Raw genomic sequence first — 12,992 nt, forward strand, 5'->3', positions numbered from 1 at the left:
TTTGCCCTCTCGCTTTGGCAATGCTTGACATTACACTTCTGTTCGATCTTGCAAATAAGGATAACACTAAGGCTACATGCATATCTGTCTCTCCTATACTATACTACATTATCCGTTGCTTGTCAAATATCCCGACCTCCCGCTTCTTTGCCTCTTACAACCTAGTAGCGGTTGGAGGCACACCACCAGATGCAGCTTGCTGACCGTAAGCAGCTCCAGTCGCACCAGTTTGGCCCTGAGTGTATCCGGTACCGGCACCAGCTCCAACACCAGGAGCACCTTGCTCGTAACCAACACCGCCGGGTTGGCCTTGACCAACATGTTGACCGTGGTGAAGGTCACTGGTCACGGCAGCGGCAGTTTGTTCTGGTTGGTGGTGGAGTTCTTGGAGCTTGCCGTCACGGTTGTGCTCGTTGTACTCGTGCTGGGAGCATGGTGTCAGCAATGTCCGAGATGATCAGTGAATACAACAGTAAGACAAGCGAGTAACAATTTATATGAGGAAGAGGAGAACCCGCAACAGTAATCGTGGAGATGTAAATCGGGTGGTCAAGTGGGAGACGAAGACCATGCGGCGGATGTACAAGTGAGGAATGGCCCACTCACCTTGTGAGCCAAGTGCTCAAGGTTCGCCTTCTTCTGCTGAAGTTCTTGGGCGATACGCTGGTGCTCGGCGGACTTTCGCTCGATCTCATTGACCGAAGCGTTTTGGTGGTTCACGGCTTCGTCGTGTTCTGCCGAAACCATCAGCTCAAGCTCTGGGACAGCACATGACACTGAGTTCAGGACAGGATTGACAGGACTCACTGTGGTTGGCTTTGCTCAAAACGGCAGCAGCCTTTTGCTCGACCTTGACGGCTTTGTCGTGTGCCTGTGTGTACGGTCAGTTCTGTTCCGAGGGGGGAGTATACTAGCAGAAGCCATAATGAGGGGCATGGGCAGCTTTTCGACAGGTGAGGAAGGAGGTATGCGTGGGTAACATTGTGGAGGGAGGGAGAAGAGGATATAAAGAGAGAGGGAAAGAGTCGGGAATGACAAAGACATCATATAGTAACGGAAGGAAAACTCACGCTGTGAGCCTTGACCTCGGCCTTGGCAGCCTTCGCCTCTGATTTTTCAGTGTGCGCAAGGGCCTTCTCGGCCTGCTTGAGCTGTTTCTCCTCAGCTTTGGCCTCTGCAATCATCAACAAGAGCAATCAGCGTCAGCACTGGAGAGAAAATGAAAAGGGTGGCAAATGGGGAAAGCCGCGTCGGGGATGGTTGGGTGCAAATCGCGTAAACATACCTTTTGCGAGAGCCTTTTCGGCTTGAACGGTGGGGTCAGAAGATCCAAAGAGTCCCATTGTGATATGTGTAGATATGTGTTGTTGAGTAGTCGTAGTAGTCAAGTTGGAGATCTGATGTTTGTCGTGAAGAGATCAAAGAGTGGAGTACAGTCCCAAGATATATGTATATATAGGGTGATTCTTTCCAACTTTAGTGGCTTGTTGATGCAATAATTGACACCAACCTTAACCGATCACTTAGATTGAGAATGACGTCATTCATCATCTCCCTTCCTTTGATAGATTGCCCCGTACGGTGGAGAGGTAAAGCAGATCAGGTACTTTCAATGCATTCGACGCTAATTGCATACACGTACGTCACAGTCATCAAGAGCCAGGTCATGATGCATGTTTCAGTTTCATGCTTGACAAGATGGGGACGCGACATTGGCATCACATATTTGGCGTTGTTGTTTGTCATACACCTCTCTCAGACACAGTCGAGGGGGCGAGGTGTTCCAAATGATTGCTTAGAGTAAAAAAATCGCTTATCTACTATCAAGGACGGCTGTGCACTTTCCCGGGATGCAGGTCGCCGCCCTGTGATTGCGAAACACAATCACCAATCCCTATCTTGCGCTCGCGCATATATGGATAGTCTCGTTCCACCACGATTTATCTCACAATGGTAGACATCCATGTTTGAGTATTTGTTCGTCCATGACGCCAAGCAACGTTTATATTCGCTACAGCGTATCAACACCGTAGAACAGAACGTGCCCATAGCACAGTGGTCAGTGCGCCCATGATCAACTTCTGCCATCTAGCTGGGTAGCGATGCAGCCAGCTCGCATGGACTGCAGCCTGCATCTGCTGCTTAGCTCGGGGGTCCGAGCGTCAGGTTGGGAGACGAGGATTCGATTTCCTCTGGACACACGAGTCTTTTTGTCAAGTCTATGCATGGGGATGCTGACGATGAAGCGACTTTTCGCATCTGGGTACTCAGTAAACTTACGGAATGACATTCGTTTGACGTGATGATCAGCTCTTCAGTCCTGAGTCAAGTTCCAGATCGCGAGGACGTCTCCCTCTTAGGTACAACACGCAACCCCTCTTTTCCTATTGTACCAACACACTCCTGTCCTCCTCATGTCCCACGTTCTCACAATCATCAAAAGGCGTAGGGAACACCTGTACCACGCATAGCGTCCATAGCACAATGGCTAGTGCGTCCTCGGAAGACTGAGGCTTGGCGAGACGTGTCGCATGGAATGCATAGGCCTCGAGCGTTGCCTCATACCAACGGGGAAGACGAATATTCGAACTCCTCTGGGCGCAGAATTTCTTTTTTCTGTCCTGCCGCAGGTTGAATCGAATCATATACGTTGTTGTGGAAAGCCAGTGGACGCTGAACCCGTGGTGTGGGGTTTGCTCTGTCAGCCCATCAAGTTTCGTCCAACGACAACGCCCCCCCGAAGTTAACACAGCACGGTTTAATCGTCCACTCTTCTTACGTCTATTCAATGGGTCATGAGGGCTCCCCGTTTCGTACACGCCATCAAAAGCGCCCATAGCACAGTGGTCAGTGTGTCCACGAAAGATTGCACATCCACCTCGGCTCAGTCGCATGGACTGCACTGAGCCGTTTTGCCTGGCTACCACAACGTGGAAGACGGGGATTCGAATTCCCCTGGTCGCGAAGTCTTTTTCTTTTTTTCATTGTCCCTCTGCCATAGTTCTACCATGGGAAGGGTACAATCGGTTTCTGCGGCCGCCTCGAGGTCATCAAATCCATTAGGGCCTGGACCCCTCTTTGTAGAAGAAACACAAACCCTCCTTTGGCCTCGTGTCTCTGCCCTATAATTGCCTTACCCTTTCCTCCTTCCTTCTTCCTCCGCCTCATAAGGGCTACATCGTCATGTAAACCAACCTAAGTCCCATAGCACAGCGGTCAGTGCGTCCGCAGCATACGGCACTCCGACAACGCCTGTATGGACTACGGTTTGTCGGAATGCCCCGTCAGTGGAAGACGGGGATTCGACTTCCTCTGGGCGCTTCATTCTTTTCTTTTTCAGTACACTGAGAATTCAGCTCGGTCGGGGCGTACCGTTACCCAATACTCTATCGCGCACACCATCACTGCGCCGAGTGAGTGATCCTGGGCGGTGAATTCGAATGAGCACGGTCTCCTGCGCCTTCATCAGCAATACACACAGCTTCTGTGCTACCGTTCGCCTCGTGGTTTTGCAGCTCGCTTCCTTGCCTTCCCCACCGTATCTTTTTAGGCTTATCAGGTACCACTGCATAATCAGCGCCCATGTCACAGCCATTTAGTACGTGCACAATTCGAGTCGAGCCACATCCCTGCATGAAGTGCATATGCGGCGCGAGATGTGAACATGGAAAACGAGGGATCAGATACCTCTGGATACGTGTCATTCCTCTTCTTTCCTTACTTGCTGGGTCCCGCAATGAGTGGTCAGTATAGTCTCCTTGACCTTTGACCTTATTATGACAATATCGCCGCTCGTGTCGATGATCAGGTGCCTTCGACCCAACCTGATTACATCCTTGTTATTTTCGGCTTTCGTCTTCCGGTTAAGATTGCTCGACCAACGACCGTTGGACTCCGTAAGAACGAACAAGACAGTATGTGAATCGATGTCTTTATGATGTACCCAATGTCAGTGCATAAACGGATCCACCGTCCGTGCGGTTATCTGCGAGACGGTAATGTCGGACCTCGCCGCTTTGACCCACGTCGATCCGGACGGTCAAATGCGAGATGCGAGATAAGCACACCATACCATACCCACCTCGGCAAACACCATAATTAAAAAAACAGCAGCCCGATGCATCCTGCCTTCACATGAACTATTATCTTTCTCATCTCATACTGAGCAACATTATCATAATTGCTTGGAGCCGTTCTACCTGTGCATAGTATCCCCTCGGACGATCGACACTATCTATCAATATGTCAGGTTCATCGGAACGACAACCGTTACTCCAAAACCCTCCTATCCCTGCCGTCTCCCTCTACACCGAGGAGAACGGATCCGGTCCTCGTAAAGCGGATAACATCGTACAAGATGAGAGCAAGTTGAGTTACAACCGAGTGGGGATATCTTCCAACAAGTTCTGGGTCTTGGTGAGTTAGATTGAAGTCTTTAGTATCGTAGAGACAAAGCGGCTAAAACGGAGAGTGGATAACGTTGCCAGCTCTCCTCGATGTGGGTTTGTTCATTCCTAGCAGCGTTCGACGGTGTGGTCGGTGAGTACGAGGTTCCTACTACAAGCTGCGCTGGAATAGGTTGCTGAGACAATTCTTCCTTTACGACAGTTGCGACGCTCTTGGGACCCATCTCGTCTTCTTTCAAAGCGACGAATATGGCTTCGTGGTTGGGTACATCTTAGTGAGTTCCCCTCCCGCCCGTCCCCTATGGCTCCACACAGTTCCACTCCGTCCCTATTATGTTAGCTGACATAGAAATGTATGGGCACACGATCAATCAGTATGTTATCGGTCTGCTGTTTCACACCCATCTACGGAAGATTGTGCAACATTATCGGTCGTCAATACTCCATGATCTTGGCCCTGACCTTCTTTAGTAAGTCCGGGACCACATGGAAACACCCCAGAAACGCGATAGCTGATTGGTATTGTATTACTCAGCTGTCGGAAACTTGCTCTGCGCTGTTGCCCCGTCTATGGAAATGCTCATTCTAGCCCGTGCGATTGCCGGAATCGGCGGAGGTGGACTTAGTACTGGTACGACTTGACATCTCTGAACATATACTCCGGAATTGGAACCGCAACTGACCCATACATACAGTCAGTAGCACCATCACAAGCGACATCGTACCTATGTGAGTAGGCTATACGAGTCTTACTATCCGAACTCCGTGTACGTTTGCTAATCTTTTCGTCGTGATTGCAGCACACACCGTGGTATCTTCCAAGGTTTCGGCAACCTTGCCTTTGGAAGTGGTATGGGGTGAGTCTCGGATTGGTACGTCCATTACAACTCCGTAGCTGAGTCCACGTCACGCTAGTCTCGGAGCTCCCATTGGCGGTTTCATCAACGATAGCTTGAACTGGAGATGGGCTTTTGGGGTTCAGGTAAGTCAACATGACCGCAGTATCTTATGGACCAGCCTTATCAAACTCATTTACGTCAGATCCCGGTCCTGTTTGTTGGCATCTACTTGGTTCATACGAACGTTCGATACACTGTGCCATCTCGTCCAACATCAGGAACTGCCACGCCTAGTCCGACAGAGAAACAATCCACATCCCAACTACTTAGGCGTATCGATTTCCTCGGATGTTTCCTGCTCGCCGGCTGGGTCGGATCGGCTCTCATCGCCATCTCACTCAAAACCAACGCTGCCGCCGCCGACGCTTATGCATGGTCGGACCCCTTGATCATCGGACTCTTCGTTGCAAGTGCTGTGCTCTTCGTGGTGTTCTTGCTTGTCGAGTTGAAGTGGGCAGCCGAGCCAGTGATGCCGTTCGAGCTCCTAGTCAGCCGAACACCAGTCGCCGTGGCGATCAACAACTTTGTTCTCTCTTTGACCAACTTTGCTACGGTACGTCAAGGTTTCTCGACGATCTGCTTCCTGCTTCATCAGTGGAACTGACAGTCGGTGGTGTGCAGCTGTACAGCGTGCCTTTATACTTCACCGCAGTGCGACAATTCTCGTCCTCAAATGCCGGAGCCCATCTTATTCCAGGTTCATTCGTGGGGATGATCGGGTCCCTCGGTTCAGGATTCATCGTTCGACACACTAAGAAGTATTACTGGCTCAATGCGTTGTTGGCCGCTTTCGGTATTGTTGGAGCAGTCATGATTGCCACTTGGGATATCAACACCTCTGAGTAAGCCCGTGTCTTCTCCGCAGTTTCGGTGTGCCGGACTGTCGCTGACGATGCAATACTCACAGGTGGATGTTGTGGACCAACATGTCCTTCAACAGTCTTGCAATGGGTGGAGTTACCACTCTCACAATCGTCGGCTTGATTGCGGACGTTGGGCCCGAACATGTATCCGTCGCGAGTAGTTGTGAGTCGAAACCCCAGTTCAGTACATGGCAGCTAAGGCTAACGTGTTTGATCAACGCAGTATCATACCTCTTCCGTACCATTGGTCAAGTCCTCGGTGTGGCGCTCTCCGGTGCTCTCACTCAGGCTATCTTGGAGAAGGAGCTAGAGAACCGAATCACAGGTCCAGATGCCGACGAGGTGAGTCACAGCGTCCTCACAACTCGTGCAACGCTAATGTACTGTTGGGACGCAGATTATCGCTTCGATCCGTGAATCGTCTGCCTCAATCAAACATCTCGCCGAACCTCTCAAATCTATCGCTATCATATCATACCAAAAGGCTCTGCATGCGGTCTTCATCTGTTGTGCTGTGTTAACGTTTGTCACTTTCCTATCCGGTCTGGGTATGCGCGAGGTGGACATGCACAAGATCATGGCGGAGACAAAGGCACAGGTTAGTCAGGCAGAGGAGGAGGGTGAGGAAGAGCAGGAAGCGTGAGCGGGTCAAAGGATTAGGCACACATCTTTAGGTTGGATTTGAAGCAGTCAACGAGTAAGGAGTGGCACAATCTAGTCGCTCATATCAAAACGGATCTCAGTAAAGTAGATAGTCACGGGTCGATGTTGGATATAGATGATGCGATGTAGGTTGTGGATGATGGCATGGATGTACCATGCGCTGTTTTAGCTTCAACCGCATGCTTAAATGTCCCAGACCAGCATTCGCACATTGCATATGGGCTTATAGAAGGATTAATATTGCAGAAAGGCAAACTCGGCTCATTCGGTAGTTGGACCGGTGATCGGTATCCGGGACAATCCAATCCCGATCAAAGTCCACCCCATCTCCTGCATCTCATCACATGTCACCATCATCATCACCGTAGCACCTAATTCACCCAAGCAAAGTTATCTTCCAACTACTTGACTATTCACTCATCTGCTCTTAACGAACATACATTTGGTAGAAAAGAAGAAGAAGATACGATGCAAGCCAAGACTTTTTTGAAAAACGATTTGGGATCCAAGAAGCCCGGTATCGGATTCTGGTGCACGTGAGTGATGTGACACTCTTCTTCAATGATACTTTGCCCAACCTTACCACAACGAGACTGTGTTACTGTGCTGAATGTTCATTCACTGACCTTATCCGTGTTTAGTCTTCCCGGCACTTCTACCGTCGCTACTGTACTCTCTACGGGCGGCTTCAACTGGGCTTTGATCGACGCTGAACATGGTCAGATTACCGACAAGGATTACTTCGAGGTGAATTCAATAGTCATACTTGCTCCATCCATGTCCTAAACATGTCAAGCTACAAGGCCAGTCTTGTAAAAGTACCGTGCTGATGCTGAGTTGTTTCTACGCAGCTCGTCACGACAGTCTCATCGCTCGGCGCGAGTCCTATCATCCGTGTGCCATGGACCGAAGAATGGATGATCAAACGAGCTTTAGACTCTGGAGCGCATGGTGTGATGACCCCTATGTGTCATAGTGCGGTAAGTGCTTCCTCCTTGTCTGTGATACGATATGGCACGTCCTGGAGCGTGTCCCGAAGCGAACGGCAAAAGAAGCACAATGTACACGAGAGTGGGAAACGAGGGGCTTTCGGAGTAGGCCGATGACCCCGGCAAAAAAAAACAACCTCATTCAGAGGACATGGATGGATATCTTCGGTTGATGCCTCCACTGCCTCTAACCTGTATGCTGATCATATGTTGTCGCCCCGCAGGAAGACGCCAGGAAGATCGTCTCATTCTCAAAGTACCCTCCCATCGGTACTCGAGGCTACGGACCCATGTTCTGTCCTCCAGTGTTCAATGTGAAGGGTAGCGAATACGATGCTGGTGCGGACGACAACCTGTTAGTCATCGTCCAGATCGAATCGAAGCAGGGTGTCGCAAATGTGGAAGAGATTGCGAAAGTAGAAGGGTTGGATGTCCTTTTCATCGGTAAGTGGCGGCATTGATTTTAATAACACCTACCCCAAGCGAGTTGCTGATAACTGGATCTTCACGTAGGCCCATTCGATCTCGCCAAGCAGTTGGGCGTACCTTTTGGTGGAGAAGAGCATGAAGGTGCTATCTCCAAGACTCTTGCTGCTGCCCATGCTGCAGGCAAGACTGCTGCCATCTTCTGTGAGTGTGGTCATGTCTGTGCTTGGACCTGTTTGGTGTTTCGATGCTGATACCACATGTGCCTTTGGCCAGGCTCCAACGGCCAAATCGCTAAGAAGCGTCTCGATCAAGGGTTTGACATGGTCTCCATCGCTGTCGACAGCGCTTGTCTTGCTGCCGAGTTTGAGCGACAATTGACTTATGTCACTGGTAATGCCAGCACGGGCGACAGGGCTTACTCGTAGAAAATGACGACGTGAGAGAATAAAGGGATAGCCGTTTGTAGATCACGATAGTAGTAGGGTTCCGAAATGTCATCTTTAGGAATGGATCTCGTTCCGACATCGGAGTGGATACTGTTGCAGATCTTCACGGAGCTTCTCGCAACGCATCGTCAACAAAAGTTATCGCAAGGGACTATTCTTCATGGAGAGATCTTACTCCGAAACCCGACATCCACCGGGACTGTGTAACTTACAGTTCCGCTTCAGCTCCGGATCATGCATCCGACGATATCATAAGCTGATGTACTGAGTGAGGTTGTAAGGTCCGTCCGAGGATAAACCTTTGTCCGACAACGGCGCATTTGGCGGCGGGATCTTGGTAGTGAAATCACGTTGAGATCTATCCGAGCGGTTGCGGTATCGGTAGTACCGTTGGAAGCTGGAACATGGAACTTGGAAGGAAATGGTTTTATTTTTTTTCTTTTATGCATGTGCCGCTTTATCTCCAGTCTTGTTTGTGTTGTATGCTGTAAGAGAGGGGCGTGATTGGTCATTACTGGTCTTGTGTTGTTCTTGTGCACATGGGAATACCAATAAGGTGGATATGGAATAACGGCAAGGCATTAGTAGTGATGTACGGTAACAGTTACGCAAAAGTGAAAAAGGATCTCAAGGTAACGGCTGCAAACGGTTACCGTCACGCCAAGAGATTAACCGAGTGGTGGTTATACAGTTAGCAGTAGTAGAGCAGTAGTAGTAGCAGTCTAAGCACGGTGTGTAGTCTATCGTAGTCCCGAAAAACCAAGGGATGTTTTTAGACCCGAATTCCAACCGGCGGTAGGCAAGGGAAAGGAAGAAAGGACATGGCAAGGGCAAGGGCAAGGAGAAGGAGAAGGAGCCAAGGGAGAAGGGTAGATGGATGTACAATGCAGTATGTATGTATGGGACTAATGGGGTATCCACCTGCTGTCGCTTGGTGATGGGATGGTGCTAGCCGCTGCCGCTGCACATCAACCAAATCTCTGGAATCAATCTGGAATGGGATTCGTATTACGGTACTCCCCATCCGCTCTCAAGAGTTAGTACCCATCCGTTTCATTAGCCTGATTTTAGGACTAACTAACGAGGACATGGATGGACAAGGACGCAACGCAACTCCGCTCCGTCTTCACTCACATCCGATCTTTTTCTCCTTTTTTCCTTCATCAATCACTTCTGCTGCGCGTAAACTTACTTTTTCACCCCGACTACACCCCCCCAAACAAATTAAAGTGAGAGAACAAATGCTGTTCCATCATCATCAACAACATCATCTCATTACTCTCTCATAAACAATTCCAACATGGATCGTCCATCACTACCACCACCTTCATCATCGCTGTTACGTCGAGATTCGGGATCGGAATCAACCACACCGCCCAGTATGGAAGGGACACCGAAGGAGAAGGAAAGGGATAAGGATAAGGAGAGACCGTTACTCGCGCCAACAGGTTTGGGTCGGATAACACCCCGGTCAGCATGCGAACCTTGTCGATCACGAAAGATCAAAGTAAGCCTTTATTATTACTTGCTACGTGTCCATGCTGATGTGACGACGTAGTGCTCTGGCGAAAGACCATCTTGTGCACGATGTACGAAGCAAGGGAAAGATTGTGTTTATGCAAACGCGACCACCTCTTGGAGGTAAGTTCAGTCTTCAGTTGGACCCAATCAAACTTTAGTCTGACCGCTGATCCGTTGTTCGTCATTCGTCAGTTACATCGCTGCATTAGAAGAACGCATACGGTTTTTGGAAGGTGAGAAAGCTGTTGGACCTGGATTCGGACCTGGACCTGCATCGTCGTCATCATCACGAAGAGGACAAGCATACAAATTACCACCAATCGTTGCGAGTGGTTCCACTTCCTCTCCCTCGGTCTCGCTTACCGAGGGTTCTACCCCCTACTCTGCCCCCTATGGAAACAACGGTGTTCACGTTCACCCTGGTCTCCATTCTCCTCCTCCTTCCTACGGTCCTTCGGCTCCCAAACGACCACGACTACATGTCGATCGTGATCGTGATTCGGAACACAGAAATGGATCACCACCATATCGATATAGATCAAGGAGTCATAGCGGAGGGTCCGAAAATAATCACGGACATCCAACAGACTATGTCTCTTCACACCGACATTTAGCTCCTCTTCTTCCTCCAGTCCACAGTCATCACAAGAGCTCCATACGCGAGATCCATCTTAACTACGAAGGCGAAAAACCATTACCACCATTGCGGCCGCAGCATGCCCGTCAATCGTCCCGTCAATCTCAACCTATGCCCGTACCGCCTGTCAATCTCGCACATATAGATAAGTCAATCCTTCCCTCTTACCAACACATACATGACCTTCTCCAGCATTTCGTTCTCGTCACCAATTCGGCGTATCCACTTTTCCACCTCCCCACGCTTCAGAACCAACTCGAATCAGTATGCTTCACCGACGAAGCCCTCCCACCTAGCGATATCGCCTCGGTCTTACTCGTCCTCGCTATCGGTGCAGCATCCCTACCGCGTTCGTCACCGCTTTATCATCTCCTCAACCCCCGAGCGGAGATGTTTGTCCATGCCGCTATGCCTTACATGGCCATCGAAGGAACTGTGTCTGGCCTTACCAAGTTGCAGATCATGTTGACGCATCTGGTGTACGCGATGTATACGAATGCAGGCAACATGTGGGATCTGTCAGGAGCAGCGATGAGGCTGGCGGTGGAGCTGGGCTTACATCATGAGCATGGATCGAGGGCGACTATGAACGTGAAGAATCACTTGGAGAAGGATATGGGAAGGAGATTGTTCTGGATGTGAGTTAGGGTTGATTACATCACCTGTGTTAGAGCCGATAGCTGATAGCACACACAGTGCATACTCTTTCGACCGACTGTTCTGCGCCGCCTTATTGAGACCTCCTTCCATCCCAGACGCATGGATCAACGCAGGGGTATGTCATGTTTCCTTTCGTCAATCCTAATCCTACGCTAACGTCGATACAGTTCCCATCCATTTACGACGATTCTCTCATTTCCGAGACCGAGATCACACCCGGTGAACCGTCGCCATTCAAGACCACCCCTATCCACGTATTCAAGATTCGAATACTCCAGTCCGAAATCCTCAGCCGTCTCTTCACATCATCAACCACATCAGCCTCCCCAACCTTCACGACCGTCCCGATAACCTCCACCCGACCTTCAGATGAATGGTACAAAGACATCTTGTGTCGACTTGAGGCTTGGAGAGAGTTCTTACCCGAGGGCAAGGGGTTGACGACGATTGAATGGAGGCGACTGCTCTACCATCATACGATGACATTGCTATTCCAACCTAGTCCGGCGAACAGAAATCCGGGAAAGGAAGCAGTGAAGAAGACAATGTCGAGTTCTGTCCAGACGATAAAGATCTACAAGGACATGTACAGGATGGGACGACTTGATTTCCGTGAGCGTCGTGTTCTTTTTGTTTGTTGATGTCAGAACCGATGCTGACGATGCTTGACTCTTTTCTTAGCTTGGGTGATCATGCACGCCTTCTTCTTGCAAGGCGTGACTTATCTTGACGCGTTGTGGCGGATCAAACACAATGGGTGGAATATTGCGCCTGCCTACGTGGATGCTTTACTGGATGTTCAAATGTGTTCTTCTATGTTGGAAGCTCTAGCAGGTGAGTAGGCCATCCCTCCGCGCCACAACCGTAGATACCATTTCGCTGACTAGATTGGTCTCTAGCTGCGACACCAGGGACATCAGGATTAAGAAATACCTTTGAAGCTATCTCGGAAAGGGTGATTCGTCATCTCACAGATGGACACGCCTGGCCGGGATATCAATCCTCAAAAGGCAACAGTCCGTGAGTAGCATCTCCCTGGACCCCCAAGAGTTGGATGTGTGGGGCTGATTCTTCATTCAAGTGACATGTCCGTCCACACGAACTCGACACATCACGGCTCGAAATCTGATGACGATTCGAAAGTCGATGCTATGCTCTCACCAGCCGAGAGACGTAAAGCCCTCACAGCAGCCATAACCGCTGGTGATGGTAGATCAGTGGTAGGAAAGGAAGAAGAAGAAGGACCGCTGGATTTGTTCTTACTTCATCCGATGGGTGATATGACAGGCGATGAGTGGACGAAGATGGTAGATCGGGCTCTGTCAGTGTTGTGAGCGGTGTAGGTTCCATCAGGAGTAACATATAATCAAGAGATTGGGAACGCCTCAATCACGCACTTGTAAGGTGACATTACATACATAGACACAGTATGAGCATCATCATCCATAACGATTTGAGCCATGCACAGTGCCCCTAGTA

At 49.8% G+C, this 12,992-nt stretch overlaps 4 protein-coding genes across 4 annotated transcripts; 3 read left to right on the top strand and 1 right to left on the bottom strand.

Moving 5' to 3' along the window:
- Positions 1–154: 154 nt before the first annotated feature.
- On the bottom strand, positions 155–1,343 carry CI109_102160 (uncharacterized protein; the record flags this gene model as incomplete). The annotated part of the gene is made up of 5 exons (XM_032004839.1): positions 155–424; positions 607–734; positions 808–871; positions 1,071–1,174; positions 1,286–1,343. The coding sequence occupies 5 exons, from the start codon at positions 1,341–1,343 to the stop codon at positions 155–157; spliced, it is 624 nt and encodes a 207-aa protein (XP_031860954.1).
- Positions 1,344–4,242: 2,899 nt separating this feature from the next.
- Positions 4,243–6,811, top strand: CI109_102161 (uncharacterized protein; the record flags this gene model as incomplete). The annotated part of the gene is made up of 13 exons (XM_032004838.1): positions 4,243–4,416; positions 4,488–4,539; positions 4,609–4,681; positions 4,782–4,876; positions 4,942–5,037; positions 5,102–5,135; positions 5,207–5,263; positions 5,322–5,388; positions 5,448–5,858; positions 5,927–6,147; positions 6,213–6,331; positions 6,392–6,510; positions 6,566–6,811. The coding sequence occupies 13 exons, from the start codon at positions 4,243–4,245 to the stop codon at positions 6,809–6,811; spliced, it is 1,764 nt and encodes a 587-aa protein (XP_031860953.1).
- A 488-nt stretch (positions 6,812–7,299) lies between these two features.
- CI109_102162 (uncharacterized protein) lies at positions 7,300–8,674 on the top strand (the record flags this gene model as incomplete). Its single annotated transcript, XM_032004837.1, has 6 exons — positions 7,300–7,367; positions 7,473–7,578; positions 7,683–7,811; positions 8,045–8,264; positions 8,334–8,450; positions 8,523–8,674. 6 exons carry the CDS (start codon positions 7,300–7,302, stop codon positions 8,672–8,674), a joined length of 792 nt encoding a protein of 263 aa, XP_031860952.1.
- A 1,321-nt stretch (positions 8,675–9,995) lies between these two features.
- Positions 9,996–12,847, top strand: CI109_102163 (uncharacterized protein; the record flags this gene model as incomplete). The annotated part of the gene is made up of 8 exons (XM_032004836.1): positions 9,996–10,202; positions 10,254–10,336; positions 10,409–11,491; positions 11,550–11,628; positions 11,681–12,125; positions 12,195–12,347; positions 12,413–12,533; positions 12,595–12,847. 8 exons carry the CDS (start codon positions 9,996–9,998, stop codon positions 12,845–12,847), a joined length of 2,424 nt encoding a protein of 807 aa, XP_031860951.1.
- Positions 12,848–12,992: the final 145 nt, after the last annotated feature.

The sequence above is a fragment of the Kwoniella shandongensis genome, chromosome 4, assembly GCF_008629635.2.
Source record: "Kwoniella shandongensis chromosome 4, complete sequence".
Taxonomy (NCBI): domain Eukaryota; kingdom Fungi; phylum Basidiomycota; class Tremellomycetes; order Tremellales; family Cryptococcaceae; genus Kwoniella; species Kwoniella shandongensis.